Genomic DNA, 24,359 nt, shown 5'->3' on the forward strand with positions numbered 1-24,359 from the left:
TGTCTCTAATAAATTACAATTGTCATATATACACATAATTCATTACGAGGTAAAATAATGTAATACATCTTTAAATAATTATTTACAGCTGTCACCTGACCAAGATATAATCAATTCCAAACAGAATTCAATTTATCCTGTTGCTGAAATAATAGAAATAAATTACATTTGTTTATGTTTTCCACCCACAAGGAATATTTTTTTTAGTTGTCTTTAAAAATGACTCCAAATCATGAGAGACCACAGCCATGATTTGGTCTCTCATGACCACAGCAGTTTTGTCCCACAGCCATGGGACAAAACTGCACAATGTTACATGGAAAAAGATGCTCTGCACAGATGAGGCTAAAATTTAACTTTTTGATCTAGATACAAATGAAAAAAAACAACAACCCAAAAGTTGATAATCCACCTTAATCATGCTGAACACACTGTCCCCACAGTGAAAAATGGGAATTCTTTTCTTCAGCAGGAACAGAGAAGTTCCTAAAATTTATCTGTACCTTTAAATCAGGGTTCTCAAAGTCCAGTCCTCAAGGGCCGCTGTCCTGCAACTTTTAGATGTGCCTCTGTTGCAGCACACCTGAATAGAATAATTAGGTCATTAGCAAGGCTCTGGAGAACTGATCCACACAAGGAGGAGGTAATTAAGCCATTTCATTCCAGCGTTTTTTGGACCTGTGTCACATCTAAAAACTGCAGGACAGCGGCCCTCGAGGACTGGAGTTTGAGACCCCTGCTATAAATATATTCTAATATTTATTCCTAATATTAGACCTGAAATTCTAATCAAAGCAAAGTGTTTTCTCTTTCTCTTAATATGTGATGAATACAATAGAAGCTGTCTGGCTACTTTAATCATTTTAAGAGTGTCATAGAAAACATGTGGTTATATAGCCTCCAGTCTATTGCACAAGCATGAGTAGTCCATCTTGTTTATGGTGTGATGGTACTGCCAGTGCTTTTCAAGAGGACAGAGCATACGCATTTTCCAAATTCACCATCTCAAATTATTTATTCCATCTTTGAAAAGAGCAAAATATATAATTAATTTAAAAAAAAAAACTGAAAAGGATGGGACAAAACTGCACAATGTTACATTTATTTCTGATCAAGTTTTAAGGAGGATATTACGTCTTTGACTTTATGTTACATTGTCCAAAAGCTTGGTGCAGATAGGAGGAAGTTAGAAGGAAATGTGCAACCACTAAAGGTAGTCTCCATGCTTGCCCATGTCTGTATGTGTAAGCAGACATGTGCATATATTCAGTGGCCTGTTCGATGTTAGCTGTTAGGCCAGCTACAACATTTAGATTTGCCTTATGAGTCTGTGCAAAAGTAAAAAGTGCAAATGTTCCTCACAGACAATTGTTCTGACATGTTCAGTCAAACAAGGTTAAACACATTTCTCTCATTTAGTCATTTAAAGTACTCATGATATTGATTTCTATAAATAAAATAAAACATGTAATTATTTAGAAAGAGCTACATTACTTAATAGAAAGAGCTACATTACTTTGTTGAACATAAAACACTGTTTAGTTGTTTCTGCAAGCACTGAGCTTTCAGAAAGCACTGTTTTGTCCCTGACTTTTCTCATTGTTCTGCTTGGATGGCTCAGTGTTAGAGTTAGAGTAAGCATAATGAGCAGAAGCATTCATCTCAACTGTAGCTGATGTCTTCTTCTTGCTTCTCTTGTGTCTGTAGGAGAGGAGGAGCCAGGTGACGGCGCAGCCAATCAAAAGCCCAACAATGGCCAGTACAGCAGCAAGCCATGCTGGGACAGTGCCTGAACATTCTGGGGTGAAAGGCAGTGCTGTGCTGCCCATTGTGGGTGCTGTGGTTGTGGTCGTACTGGGAAAGCTGTTCACGCTTGTGAAGATATATGGTTGCTCCTGAAAAATGCAAGGGCATTAAATTTAGTGCTATATATACCGTAAGTCTGACGTAATTTCAGGAGTTTTTAGGTCTTTAGGGTGATTCTTAATTTAAGTCCAGGTAATAATTTTTTGCTTCCTTCTTTTACAGATTTATGTCCTGCTTACAATTTCTTTACTGAATTAATCTGACTTTATGTGTTTATTTTCTGCTCTGAAATGAGCTTGCTATTGGATTGACCACTGGTGGACAACGATAAAGTTCTCAAGGTCAACCAATGAAATTCAGATGTATTCGAATTGATACCTGAACATCATGGCAATGTGTGTGAATACAATAACCATGTAATGTGTGTCAATGTCCCAACAGATAAGGGACATTGACACACTTTAGTGTTCTAAACACTTTAGAACACTAAAGTGTTTATTTATTTAGAACACTAAATAGAAAATTAGAAAAGTGTTTAAACAGTCATTTTGACTTTGTCATTGTGAGCTATTTAGTATAGATTTTTAAAAGTAAACTATACACATATTGATTCTGGAGGTTTGTAACAACAAAATATGGAAAAAACTTTAGAAGTGTGAATGTGTTGTAGTTGTGCTGTACTTACAGCAAAATAGATTGCAAAAATGGGTCAACAGTGACAATCTGCAGCAGATGTCTTACCTCAGTGGGGCACTTGAGGATATTTCTGGCATTGGTGAAATTGTTGTAGGTCTGTTTTTTACCCACTGGCTCCAGCTAGAGATAAAACAGAAACAGGACTTTGCTCAGCTTAAGTGGTAATTTAGCAACGCTATATCTAAAACCCTGCAGTTAGATTTGTACTTTTGACCTTGCCAAACTCACCATGTTGTTCCACAGAGCAGCAGCCATGTCAGCATGTCCTCGCTCACTGAAGTGGAAACAGTCCTGGGAGAAGTAGGTGGTGTCGGGCATGCCATCCTACAAGAAAGCAAGCACAACATCACTGAGTGTGTTTTGTGCTCTAACAGGATGGGAGTGTTTCCATCTTAAACCTAAATCTCGGAAAAAGCAATTGAATGTTGTTGTGCAGGTGGCTTACAGCATTTATAGGAACAATGGAATTTTTGAAGAAAGGCTGGACAACCACAGCAAAGTCCTCTCTGCCGTTGTATCGGTCCCCATACGCCAGATTTTCAGTCGCAGTCTAACAAAAGTGGATACAAATGTTATTGCTGACCTCTTTTACTCATAACATGTTCCAGAGATGACACTATTCTCGGTCTAGAAACCTGAAGTTCCCGGTTGATCCGTTTCATTTCAGCCAGCTCTGGGGAATCCTCTCCAGGTAACAGGAAGCAGGGGCACACTTGCCTGTGGGTCAAATGGGGGAAATGAACAGCTCATTTTGGAAAATGAAATGCTTACGGTAATTTTAAATGGATTCAATGTTGGTCATAATTGTTGAGACTCATGCTAAAAATATTTGAAAAATAAACTATTTATCTCTTACAGTTACATAACCTAAAAGAAAAGATTCTGAGTGCATTTTGAGGAAAAATACCTCAGTACAAAATAATTATTTCCTACGAAATCATAATCACCATATTGAGAGGAACATTTGACCATTCCGCTTTACAAAATCTATGTGGATGTTTCAGACTCCTGCATGTTCTCTCAAGCTCAATCTTTTTCAGCTGTCCAATCAAGTTAAGTTCAGGGAACTGAAATGGCTGGTGAACCACTTCTGTGTTGATTTGGCCATCATTCCGCTAAAAGACATAATGACGACCCATTTCATGTTTGCTATTGCCTACATCAGATTTGTGTTTAAAATATCTCCTGGTATTTCTAAGAGTTCCCAGTGTCATTCAATATAAAAAGATTTCCAGCAGTTTGGAATTAAAACTTAAATTAGATGTGCTTCAACTTTTCTTAATGTTTCAGTGTATTGTTATGATACTGTAAAAGAATATAAATTTAAGACTTTTTTCACATCTGTACCGTGGGTGCCTCTATATGTGCCTGGGACTACTGGGGTTCTAAAATTTAAAATACTTCACAAACCTCTACAACAACATTAATGACATCAATAATTGTCAATAACTCAGTGCCAAAACTGCATTTGCAAAAGCTATGCAAACTGGAAAATTTTAAAGAGACACCTTTTGATCTCTTTTATATACATTTCAAGAAGAATATAACTTAATAGGTTTTCTCCTTAAAGTTATTCAGCGAACTAGCTCATCATTAAGAAGTGCTTTCCTTCTTGGACTCAGTTAATGAAGACATGATCAGACTGTTGTGTTGCCTACTTTTGGACCAAAGTGCATCCAAGGCCATCCTTTTTGATTCTGCGAAGGCCTTCAATTTCCAGGATCTCTAAAATGTTGACGATAGTTCTTGGAACCTGAAACCAAACACCAAGAAAACCCAAATTAATCAGATTTAATCCTTTTGTGGATCAGTGCTGATCTAAACAAAATATAAAGAAAACAATTTCTGTTAGACTTGAGATTTTATGGTATATCATAGTCATCTAACCTCATTGTACAGGATATCCAAGCTTGTCCTCAAGTAATTGGTGTAGTTTGCTGGTGAGAGAGCAGCCTGTGGGTTTTTAGGCAGAATGAATAAATAATTAATAGAGAACAAAGAGTTTTGTTAAGCCTTCTTAACAGCAGATGGCACCCTGGATGAGGTCCTCCTTGTTCATTGAACACAAAAATGGTCCAACAAGATGTAAGGTAACACAAAGTTACTAAGGGAAAATAAGACATTTCAGAATAATTTCTGAACATCCCCTCCATGTGGGAGCTGTGTGACTAGCAGCAACCTGTGGACGCCTTCTCTACACAACTCTCCATTGACTGCACATGCATGAAACCAATAGAAAACCTGTTCTGAATAAAACTCAGCTAACTAATCTCTATCTTTACTGCTGTCCCCTTTCTAATGCCACCCTGGGCAACTGCCCCTATGGCCCATATCACAAACCGCCATTCCTGCTTAGCTTCTCTACCTTAAAGAGAGAAAAAAGTGCATCATGAACTGGCTTAGTCTAAATCTATTCAGCAAGAGGAGGCATACAACCTGTTAGCACCCAATCTTGGAGCTCATTTTAAATTAATGCAACTTTTCTACTGCCCTGCTTCAAAAGAGAGTCATTAAAAGAAAGGCCGCTGAGTCTATAAAGCCTGAGGTGAGTCATAGAAACTAGATGAAGAAAGTCTTCTGAGTTGTTTATGCCTCGTAGGGAACAAGGCCTGTCTCTGTCCTCCTCTGTGCTTCTTTAATGCAGACAGAGGCTGGGATAGATGTGGGAGGCGGGAGGTCTGTGTTGGAGGGGTAAGGTAACAGAATGTGCTCATTGAAAAGAAACCATGTCTGTTCTCATCTCACTCTGACACAATAAGGCTATTAGAGGAGAGCCCCTCACAAAGCGTCATTATGCTCTGGAGCGTAGATCCATTTGGGGAGTGATATCATGAGGCAGTGCCACATAACACTAAGTGAGGGTTAACCAGAGACTCAGTGCATTTCAGAGGGAACTATAGGCGACTCACCCGGTCATTGCAGTACTGGCAAAGGTCGTTGCCTCCAATGAAGAGAGTCACAAGTTTCCAGTCATTCTGAAAATCCACCGTCTAGCTCCATCCAATAAGAGATCCAGAGAGACAGACAGATACAGCAAATATTAGAATCAAATGTGTTGCATCGCAACAAAGCTGAATAGCAGTTTAAAATCAGTTAAAAACTCACAGCATCATTTTTCATGGCATCAACCAGACGCCTGACCTGACCTGGAACCCCTCTGCACATAATTGGATCTATTGTCAGCCTGCTGTTTTTATGAGTTCATAAAATGCCCACAACATTGGACAGTGTTTGAGCTTACCCCGCTTTAGCCCCAGACACAGCCATGTTGAAACCAGTCTGCTCTTTTCCAGTTCCCTTTGAAGCCCCTTTGATACCAGGATTGAACTTCTTCAGGACATCTGATGAAAAAGTTAGCAAAAAAAAAAAAATTCATTACAGAGAGATTTTCCGTTTAAATGGGATAGGACTGACCTCTAGTGGTGCTACTGTGCAATTACACAACGTAGAAAAACAAATCTCGAGTCTTACTGGGCAATGTTGTGACAGTTTCAAGAGTCTCATCACCTCCAATACTAGGTAGAGAGAGAAACAAAGTGAGCCAAGTGCACACAGTTTTACATGATTTTTTTTTCCCCAGAATGCTTTTGTGCAATCTCTCACCTCCATGACACCCCTCTGTATTCTGTAGGAAGCTCCACCAGGTTTGTTGCTCGTGCACCAAATGCAGCCTGAAGAAATAGCATCAGAATACCAATTTTAGTATTTTTATAACCACCCAACAATAGATTTCAAGTTCTAGTCATCATCCACAAGACCAAGAGACACCTTTGCATAAATCATGCAAAAACAAGAGTGGACATTGAGCCAGGTTGTCTTTTTATGAATTAGACTTCTGTAACCAGTACTTACCGTTAGAGAATCTCCAACAGCCCCCACCACCTTAATATCTGCTGGACGCACTCTGTGGGCTAACAAAACCCAGATATTGGTACATTTCTATGTGTCAAACATAGTCTTTCACATGATTGTCATCAGGATGTTTACCGGAAGTGGGCACAGAGTTTGACGGAGTTGTAGAAGTGCAGGAGAAATCGCTGCCCCAGTTCTAGAAAAATTACAAATACATATATTTTAGTATGCTGGTCGCACAATAAATATTTACTGTGTTAATTTAGAAAAACATAACCTACAGTAATGGGAGGTGATGTTGGTGGAGGGCCTGGGAAAGTGTAGTCACTATTGACTGCTGTTCGAATAAAAGGGTTGCTCTAGATAAATAACCAAAATGAAAATGAATGCATGCAAATATTTGGAGCAATATATAGAATACAATTTCTGAAAATTGTTTACCTCTGTTGGACACTTGAGACCAATTTCAGCTTGGAAATCTTGGGTGTAAGTCTTGTTGCCAACTGCCTCCAACTAAGACATTGTGAGAGCCATTAACTTATTTTAGATTAAAATAGGAAAGAAGAAAAAACACAAATATGAGACATGCCCTGGAATAAACTCTACCATGTTGTTCCAAAGGGACCGGGCCATGAGGGTGTGAGCTTTCTGACTGAGATGAAAACAGTCAGGAGAGAAATAAGAGCGATCAGGCCGACCATCCTAGCATAAAAAGTAAAAAGAATTTTAAAATGAATAAAAGAGAAAAAAAATGTCAAGAAACAACTTTTTTGGTAAAATCTGCCCGCTCTCACCTCTAGCCTGGGAAGGACAACCTCTCTAAAGAAGGGCTGAAGCACAACCGTGAAGTTGTTTCGTATGTCATACCTTCCAGATTCAACCAGCTCTCTCATGCCATGCTGCAGATAATAAAGAGACAACATGTTGAGAATTACAGCCAGGTGGACAAGGTAAGCACAACAAGACAGTTTAGCTTCTAAGACTGCATTTGTTTCAGTACAGTCCAAATTAAGAACAGAAACAGCCTTTTTGGTCATACAAAGGAGAAATAAGCATCATTCTTAGCTACAGAGAGTAAATATTTTAAAAAATGCTGAGAACTAAACACAATTCTCCTTAGCATTGTGGGACATTATGCACTACATGTAAACAAGTACAAAATTACAGTTTCGCAACTGGGGATACATTGCTGAACAAAACCCATTTGCAGTACTAGTGTATTAGTACAAATATGGTTCAGTGCAAGCATGAAATAATGCAAATCTATTGAGAATTAGAAATCTAAATACAACATGTAAACTGATAGTTAGCTATACAATTTTTTTGACAAAATTTTCTGTTTCAACTTTTAAAAGTGAAATTAAACAGGACTTTAAAGGGTTACTTTTTTCTACTGATTTCCTTGATTAAGAAGTAAAATGTGCATAAATCTGCTCTGTCATACATCTTTTAGATTTCCTTTGTATCCACTGAAATAAAGACTTTTACTCAAAGAAAGCTTGACTGAAATTTGCTGCTTTCCAAGTAGACTAGCCACATGTCATTTGGGAGGCATTTTGTTGTCAAACGAGGTAAAGATCAAACTTTTTGGCCACAACGACATGGAATATGTTTGAAGATCACATTCCAACTATGAAGCATGGTGGTGGTAACAGCATGGTCTGTTTTACTGCCAGTATAAAATGGCGTCGTACACAAAGTGGAGGTGGGACAGCTATATGAGCCCAACAAAAAGGCTATCCAGTAAAAACAATAAATCTGTTTTTGGAAATATAAAGTAGGTGAACATTAAGGTTCTGGAATGGCCCTGACCTCAACTACAGCTAGTTCTTTTAATCATGCTTTAAAGCATAATTTGGTTGGTTTCCAGGAAACCAACCAACTAATAAAAACTATGCTATTATTATTAGGCCTATGGACTGTCATTGCACACAGAATAAAAGCCTTTTACTTTGATTATGTCCTTCCAAGAAGTAAAGAGAAAATATAATTGCTTCCACAACAGAACAGATTAAATTTGATGACCAAATACAAAAAAATAGTAGCAAAAAATATTTATCTGATTTGTACCTGATACGCTCTGTTGATTTCACTGAGCTTCTGCAGTTCATATGATCCGTCAGTGGCCCTCAGCACGCAGGTGCAAAGTATACTGAAACATGCACACCAGGGCAGTTAATAGCAACATGTCATAGGTTTTTAAGTCTTACTTTTTGCCTTGGTGAGACAAAAATCACTAACTTGACCATCCAGGTGGGACAACCCAAAGATTTGTCCTTGTGCAATTCACGCAGGGGTACGATGTTGAACATCTCTACCATGTTGACAATTGCACGAGGTACCTGGACAATTACAAAAAAAAAAAAAAAAAAAAGCATAGTAATAATTGTAATGTAGACTTTGCCACTTTTCAGACACATTGTGTACAGTGCAAGACAATGAGAACATACTTCCTCGTGGAGTATGTCCAGCGCTTCACGGATTCGATTGACAACATTTCTGGCTGAAAAGACGATCTGTAGGAAAAAAAAATATTTAAATTAATTTGATGGGAAACATTCAGTTCAAACATTTGCTTGGGATTTTGTCACATTTCAAGGGTATTGTACTGATTGTGTGACCATGCCTTACAATGTAAAATAATGTAAGTGAAAATATATTGAATCTAATGTAAATCATTCATTACCCCAACTTTAAATTGAAATATGGTTTTTTTACGTCTTAAAAATAATTAGGTGTGAGGATTACTTTAAAATATGGTTTAAGTCTTAAAATGTGTGAGGAGAAAGCACTTACACTGTCTGTGCAGTAGGCACATATGTCGTTGCCACCAATGAACATGGTGATCACCTTCCAGTCATTGAAGAAATCAATGCGCTGAAGAAAATCATAGATATAGATTGTGATGCAATACGTGAACAAAATAGCACAATGATAATGAGACGTTGTATAAAGTTGCAAATAATTCTTTCCATACCGGGTCGTTTTTCATTTTGGCCACTAGAGTGCGTACTTGATGTACCATGTCACTGTAACAAAAAACAAAGTTCAATAAGATGATTCAGATAATATGATAACATTACAACACATGTATTTATAATGGGAAAAAAGAAAAAGCTTAGTAATATTTCAGGTATCTGGTGGTTAACTGACACACTCTGTGCTCCGGGTACAGCCTGATTGAGGAAAGCTCCTGGACTGTTCTGGTTTCCGATGCCCGTTGAGAATCCAGTCACATTGGGGTTAAACTCCCTGAGGATGTCTACAAAAAATAATTCAAACAGATTAAAAAAGTGTCATGCTGAGGCTTATAGCTATAGATAAATAATTAAGCTCTGTTTGGTCGTTTCAATGACCTAGGGCTCCTTTTGTACAAACCAGAATATTATCAAGTGAGTTAATAAACATCTGTAGCATTACTGGAAAAATTGTGGTAATTAACTTTTTAGTTTAACAAAATGCAAGGATTTGAAAAATGATTTAAACCATACACAGCTACATCAACATTAATTGAGAATTCAGGTTTAATCCTGGGGCAATACTGAATATTTTAGATGATTAGTCAAATGAAATTGTCTCAGGACTTTTGCTTTAGTATTAAATAAATTTACAAAGAAAATAATATTGAAATGAAGAAATAAAAATAAATAAATGATTTGTTTTAATATTGTGGGAATATTTGACTGCATTAAAAGTGTTCTAACAAATATTGTGTTCATCATTGTTTCCAATAAATGTGTATTTGTATTCAATTATACAACTTCATAAATAACATGTTTTTGCCACTTAAATTGCAGCTTTTGTTTTAAGAATTAAAAATAGAAATAAAAACACATATCAAGAGTTGACAATGTCATCTTATATAAATTATTGAAACAATCAATTATTTTAATGCAATACAGATTAAAAAAAATACTTCATATTGATTTAAAGCAATATGAAGTATTTTTTTCTCACAGGTAACTGCAATAAAAATCAAATGAAGAGTAACAGTGATGTTTGAACTAGACTTGTGTGTACATTACACGTGTGATTTTGATTTATGCAACATATTATTAAATATTAATTCCAACTTGTCATTGGCGCAAAACTTTAAAGGCAAAGATCTGTGATGTTATCAGGCTTCATTACTGCGCGTGTATTTGATGTGTGTGCTAAGGTCGTCCATCAAGGCACCATAAATGTCAGAGGTTTAAACAGCAACAGAAGCTGACATTTTTTTGTGAGTTTTTTTTTTTTTACAATATTACCTTGACTGAACCGTTTATGTGACACTGGAATATTTCAAGTCATCAGTCAAATTTAAAATTCAGACAAAGAAAACCTGAGCACAAAAATCTTAACATGGTGATTTAATTTAGTGGGGTGAATGTCAGACAATCTGGACTTGGGAGAAAGTATTGCCTTCTTGATAAACATTGTATTAATTGTGATTACCAAATTGTTTTAGGTTAAGTTTTACCTATGACATAAACAGTACATCCTAGGACCTGTAGATAAGAAGTAGTAGTTTGTCTTGGAAGAGGTTCCAAGACAAACCACCACTTACATCAACCTTTTATTTGCTAAAACTTTGTTATAGCAATTATATGTTTGTTAATCATTTTAAAATAAAACATAGGAAACAAACATACTTGGTAAAGTTGTCACATTCGATATGTTGTCATCCCCGCCAATGCTGAAAATTACAGAAATAGACCTTCATTTACTTAAATCTTAGCTCACAGGAATAAGGATCATTAATATTACAAAGTACAGAGCTTACCTCCATGACAGTCCTCGATATTGATTAGTGACCAACAACAGGTTGTTACCTTTTGCACCGACGCCATTGGCTGCCTGGAATAATATCAGATGTGTAGCATCGCAGTAACAACCAATGCAAACAAAGGAGATACAGTTAAATCTGTTTTGGTTGCCTTTCCAATAAGTTTAAATCACTTTTCAGTATTATGGTGTAATATGTGGCTCTCTGATCCCAGCATCCGTCTCTCATTCAAATCTTTACTTTGACTTAAAAATTAACTTAAAAGTCGCTAATATAGCGAAAAAATATTAGTGTAACATGACAGTTTGATGATATTTTTGAATACCATGATAATAATATTGATCCTTAATGCAATAATACTGATCTCCTCAATACTCTCTTTCTTTACCATTATCACATTTCCCAATCTCTCTCAATGAGCTTTCTGATCTGGTTCACTAAATGCTAGATTTGTTGCTGGCATAAAGGACCTCCAGGTAGCCAGTAGCATTACACCCTAACAAACACTTCACCCAAGAAGTTGTGATTGGGATATTGCAATATTGCAATAGTGATTTAATATTGCATGCACTGATTTTGTGATTGTGATTACATTATGCAGCTAACTTAGCTGCTGACACGAAAAAAGATGAAAAACACTTACTGTCAGAGAGTCACCCACAGCTGCCACCACCTTGATATCCGCAGGTCTGACGTTGTGAACTGCACAGGAAAATAACAGCTCACTTTAAATAGCCTAAAATGAAGCGCTTTCCAGATTTTAAGTTTTGACAGAAAAAAAAAAAATCCTTTACCTGATGTAGGTGTGGTGGGAGATGGATTTCGATCTGTGCAAAGCACTTCAGTGCCCATAACCTGACAACAGAGAGAATCCCTCATTATTCTAAAGCAGAATCTTTATTTATCTACAATCTGATTTGGGTCTTATCAAAGAAACTCTTACAGAATCTATCGGTGCAGAGGCTTTGCTAGCAACATTCTCGTGCTCTCTTCCATCGGGGGTGTTTATGTATGTTCGAAGAAAAGGCCTTTCCTGGAAAATTTTAAAAGTGCTCAACAAGTTTAGTCTTAGAAAATGGGATTCACTGGTTTGCCTTACCTCTGTAGGGCAGGGAATGGTGATGAGATCATTCATTTCTGTCTGGTGTATGGAGGGCTGGAGCTGATAGAAGAAATCTATTAGTTAAAATTTAGGGGTCATTGTTTTTTGTAATTGTATGTTTTATCAAAGTGATCACACGTATGCTCTGTTTGCCTGAACACAGATTTAAAGAAGTATGGGAAACACAACCCGATGTTAATCTCACAAGATTAATCTTAACATCTGTTATCTAATCAGTCAGACCAAGTCTGACTGATTAGATAACACAGGAGATCTTTGTTTGGGTTTTAGTGATTGTGTCATCTTATCTACACAGCACGTTGCTTTGTTGCATACCAGACATGATTGCACGAACTGTTCTTTAAACTGAGCTCGTTTCTCGTTCATTTATGAGAACTCACCAAATCGGTCCATAGCTGAAGAGCCAATTCATTTATATGGGAGTCAGTGATTTCCTTCAAGGAAAGATACGTCACATATAAATTACACATTAGCTAATAGTCTTTATCCAGTGGTACAGAAAATATATGGTTCATAGTTCACAGTTAGCTGTTACACATAGTTAGTGTTGATTTCTATTCACTTACAGAATCTGAGTAGGACTTGAGTAGGACTGGAGAAGACTGCAGTGCAACGGTGAAGTCTTCACCTCGGCTGTACTGAGCTGGATTTTTCAGCAGATTACTTACAGAGTCCTGAAAGCAGATCAAACACACAAGTATGAAAATGGCTCTGAAAAACTGATGCACATTACAAGTCATGCACCAGTCAGTGCTGTACCTGCAGTGCTTTCAGTAGGAACGCTTTATGTAGACCTGGGTTTATGCCTTCCTTTGCACAGGCACACCTGCCACAAAGCAAAAACAGGAAACATGTAACTCTGACAGTCCTTCACAGCTTATATGCAGACATTGTAGAAAATCCCTCATCTTGAAGTTTGGCTCATTTTGTGTTGCATAAACCTAAATGTGTTTTTTGTAGGATTTGAGTAGTAGATGAACACAAAGTTGAGCATAGTTATAAGGCAAAGGAAAAATTACGAGTTTTAAAAATATGTTTTCCACATAGAAATGCGGAAAGGATAGTGCAAATTTGTGAACAGTGCTCCTGAGTCAACACATACAACCATTTGCCGGTCTGATGGGGTATATATCTATGATTCTTAAATGATTTTGAAATAATTAAGGCCCGGTAGCTATAAAAAATAAAAAATGTTAATAAAATAAAATATGTTGACATAAAAACATCTTGCTACTTTTAGTAATTAATCCTTTTTATTACTTTCTTAACACTTTCTTACTAACACTTTTGCCTGGCTCTGTAATACCAACATACTGCACCCATATGTATCAACAAGGAACAATATGTTAAACTTTGATTTTCGTCAAACACTCACCTATCTTCTTGACTAAGTTCACTCCAAACCACTACATGAACCATAGTGTGACGCACCTGGAAGCACATTTCCAGCATAACACAATACAGATATTGTCTAAGATTTTTGCCACTGTTCTATTGGTTGATGACAAAGTTTTATGGAACATCAAAATCGCACCTGCTTCTGCAGCATCCTCAGAGCTGCGTCCACTTCCTGAACTGTGGTTTTAATGTTTTCAACAACCTATAATGCAAAGAAACACACACCTCTTTTATACACACTACATTCAAAGGGTAAAATAGATTATTTTTGTAGATTTAACACAAGAAGCCTCACATCTGTTGAACAGGCACATGTTAAATCTACAGAGATGAACAGCAGCACAATGTTCCAGTCTGTCTCCTCCTAGGACATAAAGCCAGCTGGGTTTGATTCAATACAAAGAAATTAAATGCTTAGAACTCATGACAGCTTGCATGAATAGATTGAATATACCTGTTTGGAAAGGTAAGAGGAAAGCTCTTCTGTCTCTTGTATTAAACTCCTGAAACATATTACCTCCACACATGAGGAATAGTGCAATTTTTACATTCAAGCACTTGGATGGTGGATTTCTTTATGTTACCTGTGGTGCAATGAGATCTGATCCTCATACTGAGTGACCACTTTGGGATTAAACAAGGAAAACAGCTCTGTACAAACATAGAGAATACATTAAATAAAATGCTTGGTATGACAAAGCAGTTTCAGCAAGATTTCAGCAAACAGAGAAGTTTTATTCTAGTAGTCATGCTGTGTTCATAATTACATGACTTGAAGGTCGGTGTTCTGTGTTTATGGCTGACTATCATATCCAGATAAGCTCAATTCACAGCATGGCTATTGATGTAATATCTTTTTCTTTAAAGTGCATCCTAATCAGAACACTGATGTGATATGATCTGCACTTGATATGAACTTTCCACTAACCTTGAATGAAATACTTTCTAATACATAATCTGAAGAGTTCCTAGTGACAAAGTATTGTTTTGATTAATCTTACCTCTCAGCCTCTTGACAACTGTGGAGGCTTCATTCCTGATAAATAAAAAATAAAAAAATGCATGGCATAAGAAGCTGCAAATATAGTCAAAATTTCATCAAAATTCCTAACTCTTAATGAGACTATCAGTCTATGTTCTCTAATTGTTTTTATGTCAAACAGAAAAGTGACAATCATTCACAGTGTTGATTAATAAAGTCAAAATATTATATGTGACATTTATTTTTTGATCATTTTTATTTTAATACATAGACTAAAGCAAAAATATAGCATAAAAGTTACAAAAGTTACAAATATTTTTCAAGGAACATTAATGTTTTGCTCTTTATAGAGAAACACAAACATACCAAGCTGAAATTAGCTGGTTGCTAGCCTGGCGCCTACGGTTTGCTGTTTACAAATGGAAGTTTTAAAACCTCTTCACTCTAATAGACGTATTGTGTGGACATTCACAGTGTAGTTTGCACACCATGACAGTGTGTATAAACTATTTACAATTGATTGTAAATATCTCCAAACTACCAAATGTGGGTTTTTTTGCACATTAAAAGCCAATGTGCTTCCTACTTTCAGTCTACTGACCAGAAATGCACATCAGCATTTCATTTACCATCATTTTAAAGCAAAGAAGAAACTTTTTGCTGCAACATTTATGCCAGTCTCTAATTTGTTTTGCTGAAGAGGTTCATCAACCATAACCATTTAGCATTTCTTGATGAGCGTAACAAGCTCATATCTTTGAGGACTAAAGTAAGTGTCTGTCTGTGTTTTACTGCAGACTGTGCATGTACCTGTGGGATAGAGGCCTTCCCAGTGTGTGAAGGCCTGTGATGTGAGCTGGTGTGAGAGTATGAACTGATGACAAGGAAAAGCAAAAATCAGAAATGTCATACTTCTTGAAAAATTATGAATTCCTGATGAAACAAATCTCTCATACAAGCGACAGTGCAACTTCCTCAGTGAAGAATGCACTGCTTTACCTGATGGGGAAGACGACAGAGAGCCAGGCAGTGCTGTGCAAAGCACTGACATGAAACGTTCTGACTGCAGCAATAAAAACACAATTGAGTAGTTGAGCAATACATCAAATAGAGGACATAGAAAATGATACATGCATCTTTTAGAGAAAATAAATTACAATACCTCCTTTAATTTGTGTTTTGCAGGTCCATTTTCTTGCAAATCAACACCAGCACTAACTGTGACAAAGGGCAAAGATTATTACTTTACTGTGGGAAAACAAATCAAAATAAAAAAACATAGATGAAATTAAATCTTTGTATAGTTTTGTCATGACACTCTTACAAGCTGCACTTTCTTTGTGTGCTAATGCTAGTAGAAGTCCTCAGATATTTATGTCTAAATAAGAGAGATGCTGTAAATTTTCACCAAGCCACCAACACAACATATCATGTAACATTGGTAAAACATTAAAGGAGAATAACTTGTAAACCTTTAACGATTATAAAAGTCAAACATAAACAGTCTCTAGGTGCTGAAGTACATCTGGAGCTCTTAAAGAGCTGGTTGGCTATTTAGTTACCAGATCTCTGATATCACAAGCTTAAGTAAACGTAGGAATCTTCGCACAAATTGAATGCTCTACTTCATCAGGAAAACTTGGTTCTTCACCCGTGAATGTGTTGCAGAATCCAAGGACTGCCAGAATCAGGAGGGCAGCTGCGGCCATGACGCAGAGAGATGGCGTGCACACGAAGAACTGTTTGAGTCTCCTTTTCCCCCTCCTGCTCAGATTCAGATGAAGAATGACTGTGAGCTTTCATTCACTGTAAATGTACACCTCACCTGCGGAGGGTGTGGAGATGGCGAAGACTCCCAAGAGGGCGAGGCTTTGAACAACAAGGAAAAGATGGGAAATAAAACGGGACAATTTGAAAGATAGAATAAATGGATTGTTACTGTTTTGCTTATCACAGTGATGTCGATTCCTACACAGACATTGTACATTAGAATAAAGTTAGGTTAAAGACCTTACAGTTGAAATAAAACATCAATCTTAAACAACTGAACAATATATAGAGCTTTGTTTAATTGATCTCATTCTTTTAATTTTTCACATCATAAGCACAAACTTTATTTGGATTTTATTTGACAGACGTAAATAGAATAAAATGTGAAATAAAAGGAGAGGGATTAAGTGTGGTGCCCACTTCTATGCAGCCTCCTGTTTCCGGTACCACTAAATAAAATCCAGTGCAGCCATATTCCTTCAGAAGTCAACTTTAATTCATGCTGATGCTGCATCTATTCCGCCTTGGATTTATAATGATATAAAATCAAATGGGGGTTATTTTTTTAAAGTTTCAAGATGAGATTAGATTACTGTAAACTTTATGAGGTTTGCCCTTAGATGGACTTTTGATAATCACTCAACTATCACGAGTGTCATTGAAGAAAAAACATGCCTGCTGTATTATGATGTGTTACATCAAAACATAATATGAGCACCTTCGTGATGTTAGACTCCCTCTCACTATCAGTCCTAAACTGCTAAACAGATTAAGGACTATTAACATACACAACTCAAATGGAAAACCTTTCAATGTGATTTTTGATTATGAAATTTGTTCGATAGGGTTCTGCAACAATCAAATAGTAAGTTAAGTTAAATCAAATGTAAGTTAGTTTTATAATTTCTGCTGTGTGTGTCTTTCACACTGCAATTGTGAATAGTTTCCAATTTTCTTGGACTGCAGGTGAGCACAACTACAAAACTGGAAACACCTTCCCAACTCCAAAAGGTCCGTACTAAAAATTGTTACACAGGACAACATAGCAGAACTTGGCAATCAAGTTGGAAAAAAACATATTTTTTTATTTACCTGCTATCTATTGGATAGAAAATGTGAAGTTACTCACTTGAGCAGGGGCGCCAAATAGGGGGAGGAAAGTTGTGACAATTCCAAAGGTCAGTAGGGGACCCTCCACAATTTTTTTTTTTTTTTTTTTTTTTTTTGTTCATAGAAAGTTTAAAACATGTGGCCCTGTCAATTACAAAATTAATTATACTGTGTTTTCTAAAATTGTTTTCAGCAGTGAAAATGAAATGTTACCCCACCCAGCCCAAAAAGCACACATTTGCCCTGAACTCCACCTGGATCTCTGCATGACATGGTTCGTTCCTGTTTGGAGCGCTCGACGGTGACGGTGTTCAGCAGCAGTCAATGGAAGACAAGAACAACTGTGGCAGTTACCATAGGTGTAGGAACCGGCAGGGATGGGGGGACATGTCCCCCCAATATTGGAGACAGTCACATTCGTCCCACCCAATAATTTCACCACAGTCGCAAAGAATTTTGAAATCTTCCACTCGCGTGCTTTTATTTTGAAGGCGCACCACAGCGCCTTCAGCACAGCGCAAAGTTGCATTACCTTAGCTAGCAATAGTAGCTCAGGAAGCAGGTGGAGGAGATTGATTGTTTTCATAGATTATCTGTCTCATGACAAACTGGCAGGACATGGTGCCAACTTTAACAAATATGGAGAAAACATATTTTTTATTAAAGTTTTAATTAAAAAAATATGCAGCTTGGATAAAATGCAACAACATAGCTTTTTTTGAGAAGTCTGGATTGCTTTATGTATATTTTGCACATTGCCTGTGACTGTTGCTCGTGGGGAGAGACATTTCAGTAATCTAAAACTAATGGAAAAAATTTAAGCAACCTACTTGCACACTGTATGCAGACTGTTGCATGTAAAAGTTGCATGAGCAGGAAATATTGTCCTAGTATCAGCATTGGACCAAAGAAAGCATTGCAGTTGCAACCCTTTAAAATTGTGATGCTTTTTATGAGTCAGACTCAAGAAATTGTAACAGCAGCTGCGTGGGAGGGCCCAATTTAATTTTTTGTCATGGGGCCCAAGATTCCTGGCAGCGGCCCTGCATGTGAGTGTCAAAGAGTAATGTATTCTGTTATGTAGTTAATTTTCAATAGGGTAGAGGTTAAACACGAGACAAATATTAGTGCTTAATTGGTGGATTAGCTGAAATAAGGGCTTCTTAGAAGCCTCCATGGTCTTGCTTTGACCTCTGAGTTATTATGATAGAGTTTTGTATTTATCTCACTTTGAGGCGTGTCATCGTTGTGCTTCGGCATCTTAATTTCCCGGTGGTTGGATTTCTTGCGACGCCTGGCGGCGGATAGAAGTAACAACATGTTGGTGCAGCAGCAGCAGCAGCGGTCTCTTGGTCCTAACCGGATGTTGATACTCGCTGAAAGCGGAACGCAGACAGGAACAGCTGAAAAAGAAAAACAAAGCCACGACGACGACAGAAACAAAACACTTGCGCACACAATATAGTGTAAATATTGATGACATTATCGCGGGACGAACATTTCAGTGCCATTGACACCACATTTTGAAAGGTAGGAAGCTGTTATACTGAGCGAAGCTGAAATATTCGTTTGTTTTTGTTTTTTCTGCTCCTAGCCTGTTGTCGTTGTTAGCTGAGCGGTTAGCCTGATGTTTGCTTCCACTGACTTTCTCACCGACTAAAATGCTTTGCAAGCCTCTGTGCTACGAGGCGTGAAATCTCACTGAAAAACAAGTAACGCGTTTATCTCCTTCGTTCGTCGAAATGTCTTCTTCTGAACAGCAGTGGTCATTCAAGAGGCTTTATTTTAGGTATTTTAACGAGAATGTATAATGTCTGAACTGTTCTTTGCAGCCAACCTTATTAATGTCGATCTTATCAGGAACATAGGGCTCAGCTTAAGGAAATTGTAATGCAACAAAACAGGCACACAAAAAAGGAAAATAGCTCACCTTTAAACTATATTTATAGTTGCATTTAGAAGTAGGACATTTTCAGTTTTAAATTAAATAGTCTTTAAAAATGTGACTTGCCACCAAAGAAATGCCAAGTGTTCGAAAAATATTAACTACATGCGCAGTTAGTAAAGAAAATATGGCTTGATTTATTGCAAAAACACAAGTTGCCAGTGCAGTAAAAACAGGTTAGGCAGCATCATTTGCATATTATCCAGTGAGGAATTTCACAGATAACAGTGAATATTATCTGCTCACTATTATGAACAGATAATAGTGTTCATAAATATTCTATTTCTAGAAATATAAAATTTCTATTTTCTCTAGAAATTTCCTCGTACCTTTGTAAGAAAATATTTCTAGAGAAAAACGTAAAATTATGAGATCAGCTTTCAGTGGATTGCTAGCAAGACTGTTAGGTTGCCTTTTTTAATAATAAACTCCTGTTTTAGGAATTTTCCCTCATATAATCCTAAACAGGTCAACCTTAAATATTTCCTATTATAGGCATTTTATTGCTAGTGCTATTTTTATCTGGAATTTAAGGTAAATTCCAGATAAGTAGACTATAGTTAATACTATTAACTATTCTCTACACTATATTATAAAATACACTATTTGTTAATATAGTGTATTAAAAAATAGCAAAATATGTCCCAATTTTCAGTTATTATGGATTCATTTGCTTCACACCAGTTGATCTCCTGGAAGATACCTATTTATGATAAATCACGTGGACTAATAACATTTAAAAAGGGTCAAAGCTATCTTCAGTTAATGTATTTGCACATTATTTCCTGTTTATCTTCTCTTGTGCTCTATTTCTAATGATTGTCTTATAAATCAGAAAATGGGACGCATCTTCCTGGATCATATTGGCGGGACGCGCCTCTTCTCTTGCGCCAACTGCGATACCATCCTGACGAATCGGTCCGAACTCATTTCCACACGCTTCACAGGAGCCACAGGCAGAGCTTTCCTCTTCAATAAGGTTCGCACACATATACCTCTGGAGGTTTACACTTTGTCAACAGTGTAGATTTCTGATTCATTTGGGCGCTTTTAATGGTTTATTTGTACTGCTCTTTATGCAGATTGAACTCATAATATAATATACATCTTCACTGGTTTCATTAAAAAAAGTGTAGGTGCAGAAGTTTGTATTTATATTGTATTTTCTGTCATTTCTAGGCTCGAAGTTATACATATGCCCGACTAATGCTTTGTTAAATGTTCCTTACTGAGTTTTAGCAAAACAATACACAGTTTTTTAAACTTCTGGACAATTCTGGTTGAATATTTGACCAGTTCTCTCAGAAATAGGAATACCCATTCAAATTTGTTGAATTTGTGGCAAACCTTGAAGCATAGTCAACATGTTTTTCAATAGGATAGAGGTTATAGCCATTTGAGAAGATCCAAACAAGTTTAATGTGTGTAATTGTTATTCCTAACTGGCTGGAAAACCCAATTGAACCCAAATTTAAACTATTTCACCCAAACTGTTGATCTTGTATGAAAGAAAATTAGTTAGAATGATCTAACTAATGTTCACTGTAGGAACACTGGTGCTTTTAGGAAGCACTAAAACTCAACCCTATCTAAAACTGTGATATACTGAGAACACCGTTGTTTAACATCAACAGGAACTGAGAAAAGATCAGCTTTAAAGAAGAAAAAAAAAAACTTTCAGGCTTGAGTGAACTTTACAGATGCACACACAGACCAGCCGAAGGCAGACCCAGGAAAAAAATCTTTCTTTTCTTTTTTTTTCGTCAGACGAATATATTTGTTCATAGTGACAGGAAGAATGTTTGGAGGAGGGAATGTATTCCCAAAAACAAAAGACTAAAAACGGATCTGATTCTCAAACATGACATTGGCAGCGTCATAATGTGGGATCATTTGCTGCCAGTGATGTCTGTGTTTCAAACAAAGAGGATGAAATAATTAGTATAGAGAAATACAACCAAATCCTTCATATTAACCTAAAATCAACAAGAAAATATTTAAAGCTTGGAGAGTAATTCACTTCTACACCGATTTCTTGATATTAGGTTGTAACTATGACCTGATATTCATCCCAATGAAGAATATTCGCAAACATCTGAACAGAACTGCAACGCTTCGGAACCACAACCACAGGCTTCTCTGTCACCTCCGCAGGTGGTGAACCTCCAGTACAGCGAAGTGCAGGACCGAGTGATGCTCACCGGCAGGCACATGGTGCGGGACGTCAGCTGCAAGAACTGCAACAGCAAGCTGGGTTGGATCTACGAGTTTGCCACCGAGGACAGTCAGCGGTACAAAGAGGGCCGCGTCATCCTGGAGAGGGCGCTGGTCAGGGAGAGCGAAGGCTTCGAGGAGCACGTCCCCTCGGACAACTCCTGAGCTCTGGACCTGCTCACGCCCTCCCGCTCTGCTCCTTCCTCCTCTCCACGCTGCACATCACCACCTGCACACTTGTGGGGGTCGGGGCTGGGGGGGGTGTGAGGTTTTGACTTCAGCTTTCCTCTCCTTTCTTGACCTTTGACCTCTGGCGATTTTTAAAAAGAAATAAAAAATAAACCGTGTGCTGGCTAGGCACCCCCCAAAGTATTCCCAAAGTCCCTCACCGCAGCTGTAACGAGGTCTCCCTTCACTCTCCTGATCATTGAGTTTACATTCAACACACTTTGATGCTAACTGAGTTCATGAAGGAAACATGGACATGACTGAGCTGTTTCTGTTTATGGAGTTAAAGTGTTGAATTCAGAGGGAGCTGATTCTATTTGCAAAATGTTGTAAAATGAGCCTCTACTTCTAATTTTTGTGATATTTGTGCTCCTGTGTTGTGTGTTGTGTTGTGGGACCATCACTTCTTCACACTGAATGCGTTTAAGACACCAACGTGGCTGTTTATTCTCCATCGGTTACATTTTTTTCTTCTTAGCTTCTAGTTTAATAGATATAGTGGTGTTTCGAAATCTCCGTTCTCATGCAAGCGATACAGTGAGGACCGCACAGAATGATGTCATATTTGAATATTCTTTGTGCTCAATAGTGATTCAGCTCCTGCTTCGATAGTGTACATACGATTTGATTGATGCAACCTACAGGAAGTGACCTCCGCAGCTTCTGCTCTTGATGTGAAAGTGGTAGTTGTAGTGGTTACCATGGATTCTGGGCCTGCCTGTGTGCCGTGTGAAGAGCAAAGTGTCACTGTGACATCCTTCTTGTTTAGAAGTCCTGGTTTATAGGATGATGAGTGATGTCTGAAAGTAGCTGTGACTCCAAGCTAAACACAGAATATTAAGGTTTGTAATTTTAAACACGAGCTCTCTGCTGATGCTGCCTTCAGCATGACCCATGACCCACTCTTTATATAACCTACAGCTTGGGGCATATTTTTGTCATCAGATGACTTGTTTTATAAAAACCAAAACCCAGGTGAGCTTTAATGGGGTACTTAGCCCTTATTTTTGGTCTCTGATTTTATAATTAAATTGTATGAAAAAAAATAAAATAATAATTTTATGACGTGATGTTAATGTTAGACTATTTTGGGGTGCAGTTTGATATGGTGCTGGTTAGAAGTTTACACAATGCTCTTCGTCGTCATCACGAATGTCATAAGTTTGGACATTTTTAGTCAATAAATTTTAACTATTTGGTGCACAAGTTTGAAATTATTGCTGTTCTGATTTACAAAGGTTCAGAATTATACATTGAGGCTCAGACATATACATACTCTTCAGACACATCTCCCCCAGTACGATTTGGTTACATTTATTTCGAGAGTTCCAACACAAAGCCATGTCTTGGAGCCACTGACCTCTCTTCTTGGCAGAAATAATAGAGCAAGTTTAAGGTTTTAAATTCAGAGAGTTGAGGACAACTTGTTTCTCGTTGTCAGAATCTTGATAGTGTCCTGCTTTATCCATTCCAGGCCGTATGTGTGTTTGGGGTCTTGTTGGAACATAAGATGGAAGAAAATAGTTTACAAAGACTTTTCACTCTTCTCTTTGTTTACCAAGCATGGCGACCCCCGACTCTTAATGTTTCAGTGTCAAAGAACTAGATCAGAAGTGAAAATTAAAGACAGGGGAAACAAACATCCATCGTCAAATTTCCTTCTGGTAAACCGAGTTTCAGTGTATGGCATCACAAAATGGCATCCAAGCAGTCCTTTGCAGTTGTGTGATATTGTGCATATCAGATAATGGTGGTGGTGGCATTGCCAGTAGTACCAGTGCATTGCAAAGTGGATGGAATAATGAAGACAGGACTTGCTTCAACGTCTGCAACTTCACCAGAACCCAACAGACTGAAACTTGGACAATGATCCCAAACACAACCATTAAAATTGGGTTAGTAATGAATAATGCAGGCCCAAAATTAAACTTCTTCTATGACCCATTTCTTGAAACTTTTGAGAATGTGTGGATGATGCTTAAAAGTCAGCCGTAAGCCGAGAAACCAACCAGTTGAAATGAAATCAACCAATTCTAATACAAAGAATGATCAGTTATTTGCTGAAATTGTGCCAGACAAGAGACGTGCTTCAGGTGCAACTTAATAAATAACATTGAACCAGATGTCAATGGTGATGTATGTATAGTTTAGAGAGAAAATCAAGAGTGAGTTGTGTTAATTAAAATAATCATTGAAGTTGTATGGTCATTCCACCCTGAAATAAAGACATCACCATTTGATGTCCTACATAAATATTCATGGACTTGTGTAAACCTGATGCTGTTTTTATGAATGTTTTATGAAGTTGTTGCCAAAATGGCCAAACCTTCAATAGATAGATCTTTAAAAGTTTTGCTGGTCACACAATGGATTATTTCTGCACGCACAGTAGTTTCCACAGTCACAGTAATAATATATAGTATTATGTTGTTCAGGTTTTGCATTTTTTTCACAGACAAATTGATTT

The 24,359-nt window shown here is 37.3% G+C and overlaps 2 protein-coding genes across 2 annotated transcripts; one reads left to right on the forward strand and one right to left on the reverse strand.

Moving 5' to 3' along the window:
- Positions 1-1,062: 1,062 nt before the first annotated feature.
- plb1 (phospholipase B1) lies at positions 1,063-16,401 on the reverse strand. Its single transcript, XM_044143589.1, has 43 exons — positions 16,277-16,401; positions 15,788-15,843; positions 15,625-15,688; positions 15,436-15,499; positions 14,645-14,679; positions 14,228-14,294; positions 14,098-14,146; positions 13,939-14,007; positions 13,780-13,845; positions 13,621-13,676; positions 13,005-13,071; positions 12,812-12,919; positions 12,626-12,679; positions 12,222-12,284; positions 12,066-12,155; positions 11,917-11,977; positions 11,766-11,824; positions 11,120-11,193; positions 10,989-11,032; positions 9,508-9,616; positions 9,332-9,383; positions 9,151-9,231; positions 8,805-8,870; positions 8,596-8,696; positions 8,425-8,506; positions 7,149-7,253; positions 6,961-7,056; positions 6,796-6,867; positions 6,636-6,713; positions 6,490-6,550; positions 6,355-6,413; positions 6,106-6,173; positions 5,974-6,017; positions 5,744-5,843; positions 5,608-5,659; positions 5,412-5,492; positions 4,390-4,455; positions 4,161-4,255; positions 3,138-3,219; positions 2,948-3,052; positions 2,731-2,826; positions 2,548-2,622; positions 1,063-1,895 (listed from the first exon to the last, which is right to left on the reverse strand). The coding sequence occupies exons 1-43, from the start codon at positions 16,332-16,334 to the stop codon at positions 1,566-1,568; spliced, it is 3,360 nt and encodes a 1,119-aa protein (XP_043999524.1). The 5' UTR covers positions 16,335-16,401; the 3' UTR covers positions 1,063-1,565.
- A 2,360-nt stretch (positions 16,402-18,761) lies between these two features.
- LOC122845577 (protein yippee-like 5) lies at positions 18,762-23,512 on the forward strand. Its single transcript, XM_044141837.1, has 3 exons — positions 18,762-19,035; positions 20,286-20,429; positions 21,605-23,512. Exons 2-3 carry the CDS (start codon positions 20,289-20,291, stop codon positions 21,827-21,829), a joined length of 366 nt encoding a protein of 121 aa, XP_043997772.1. The 5' UTR covers positions 18,762-19,035; positions 20,286-20,288; the 3' UTR covers positions 21,830-23,512.
- The last annotated feature ends 847 nt before the right edge of the window (positions 23,513-24,359 follow it).

Source organism: Gambusia affinis, linkage group LG16 (genome assembly GCF_019740435.1).
Source record: "Gambusia affinis linkage group LG16, SWU_Gaff_1.0, whole genome shotgun sequence".
In the NCBI taxonomy this organism is placed as follows: domain Eukaryota; kingdom Metazoa; phylum Chordata; class Actinopteri; order Cyprinodontiformes; family Poeciliidae; genus Gambusia; species Gambusia affinis.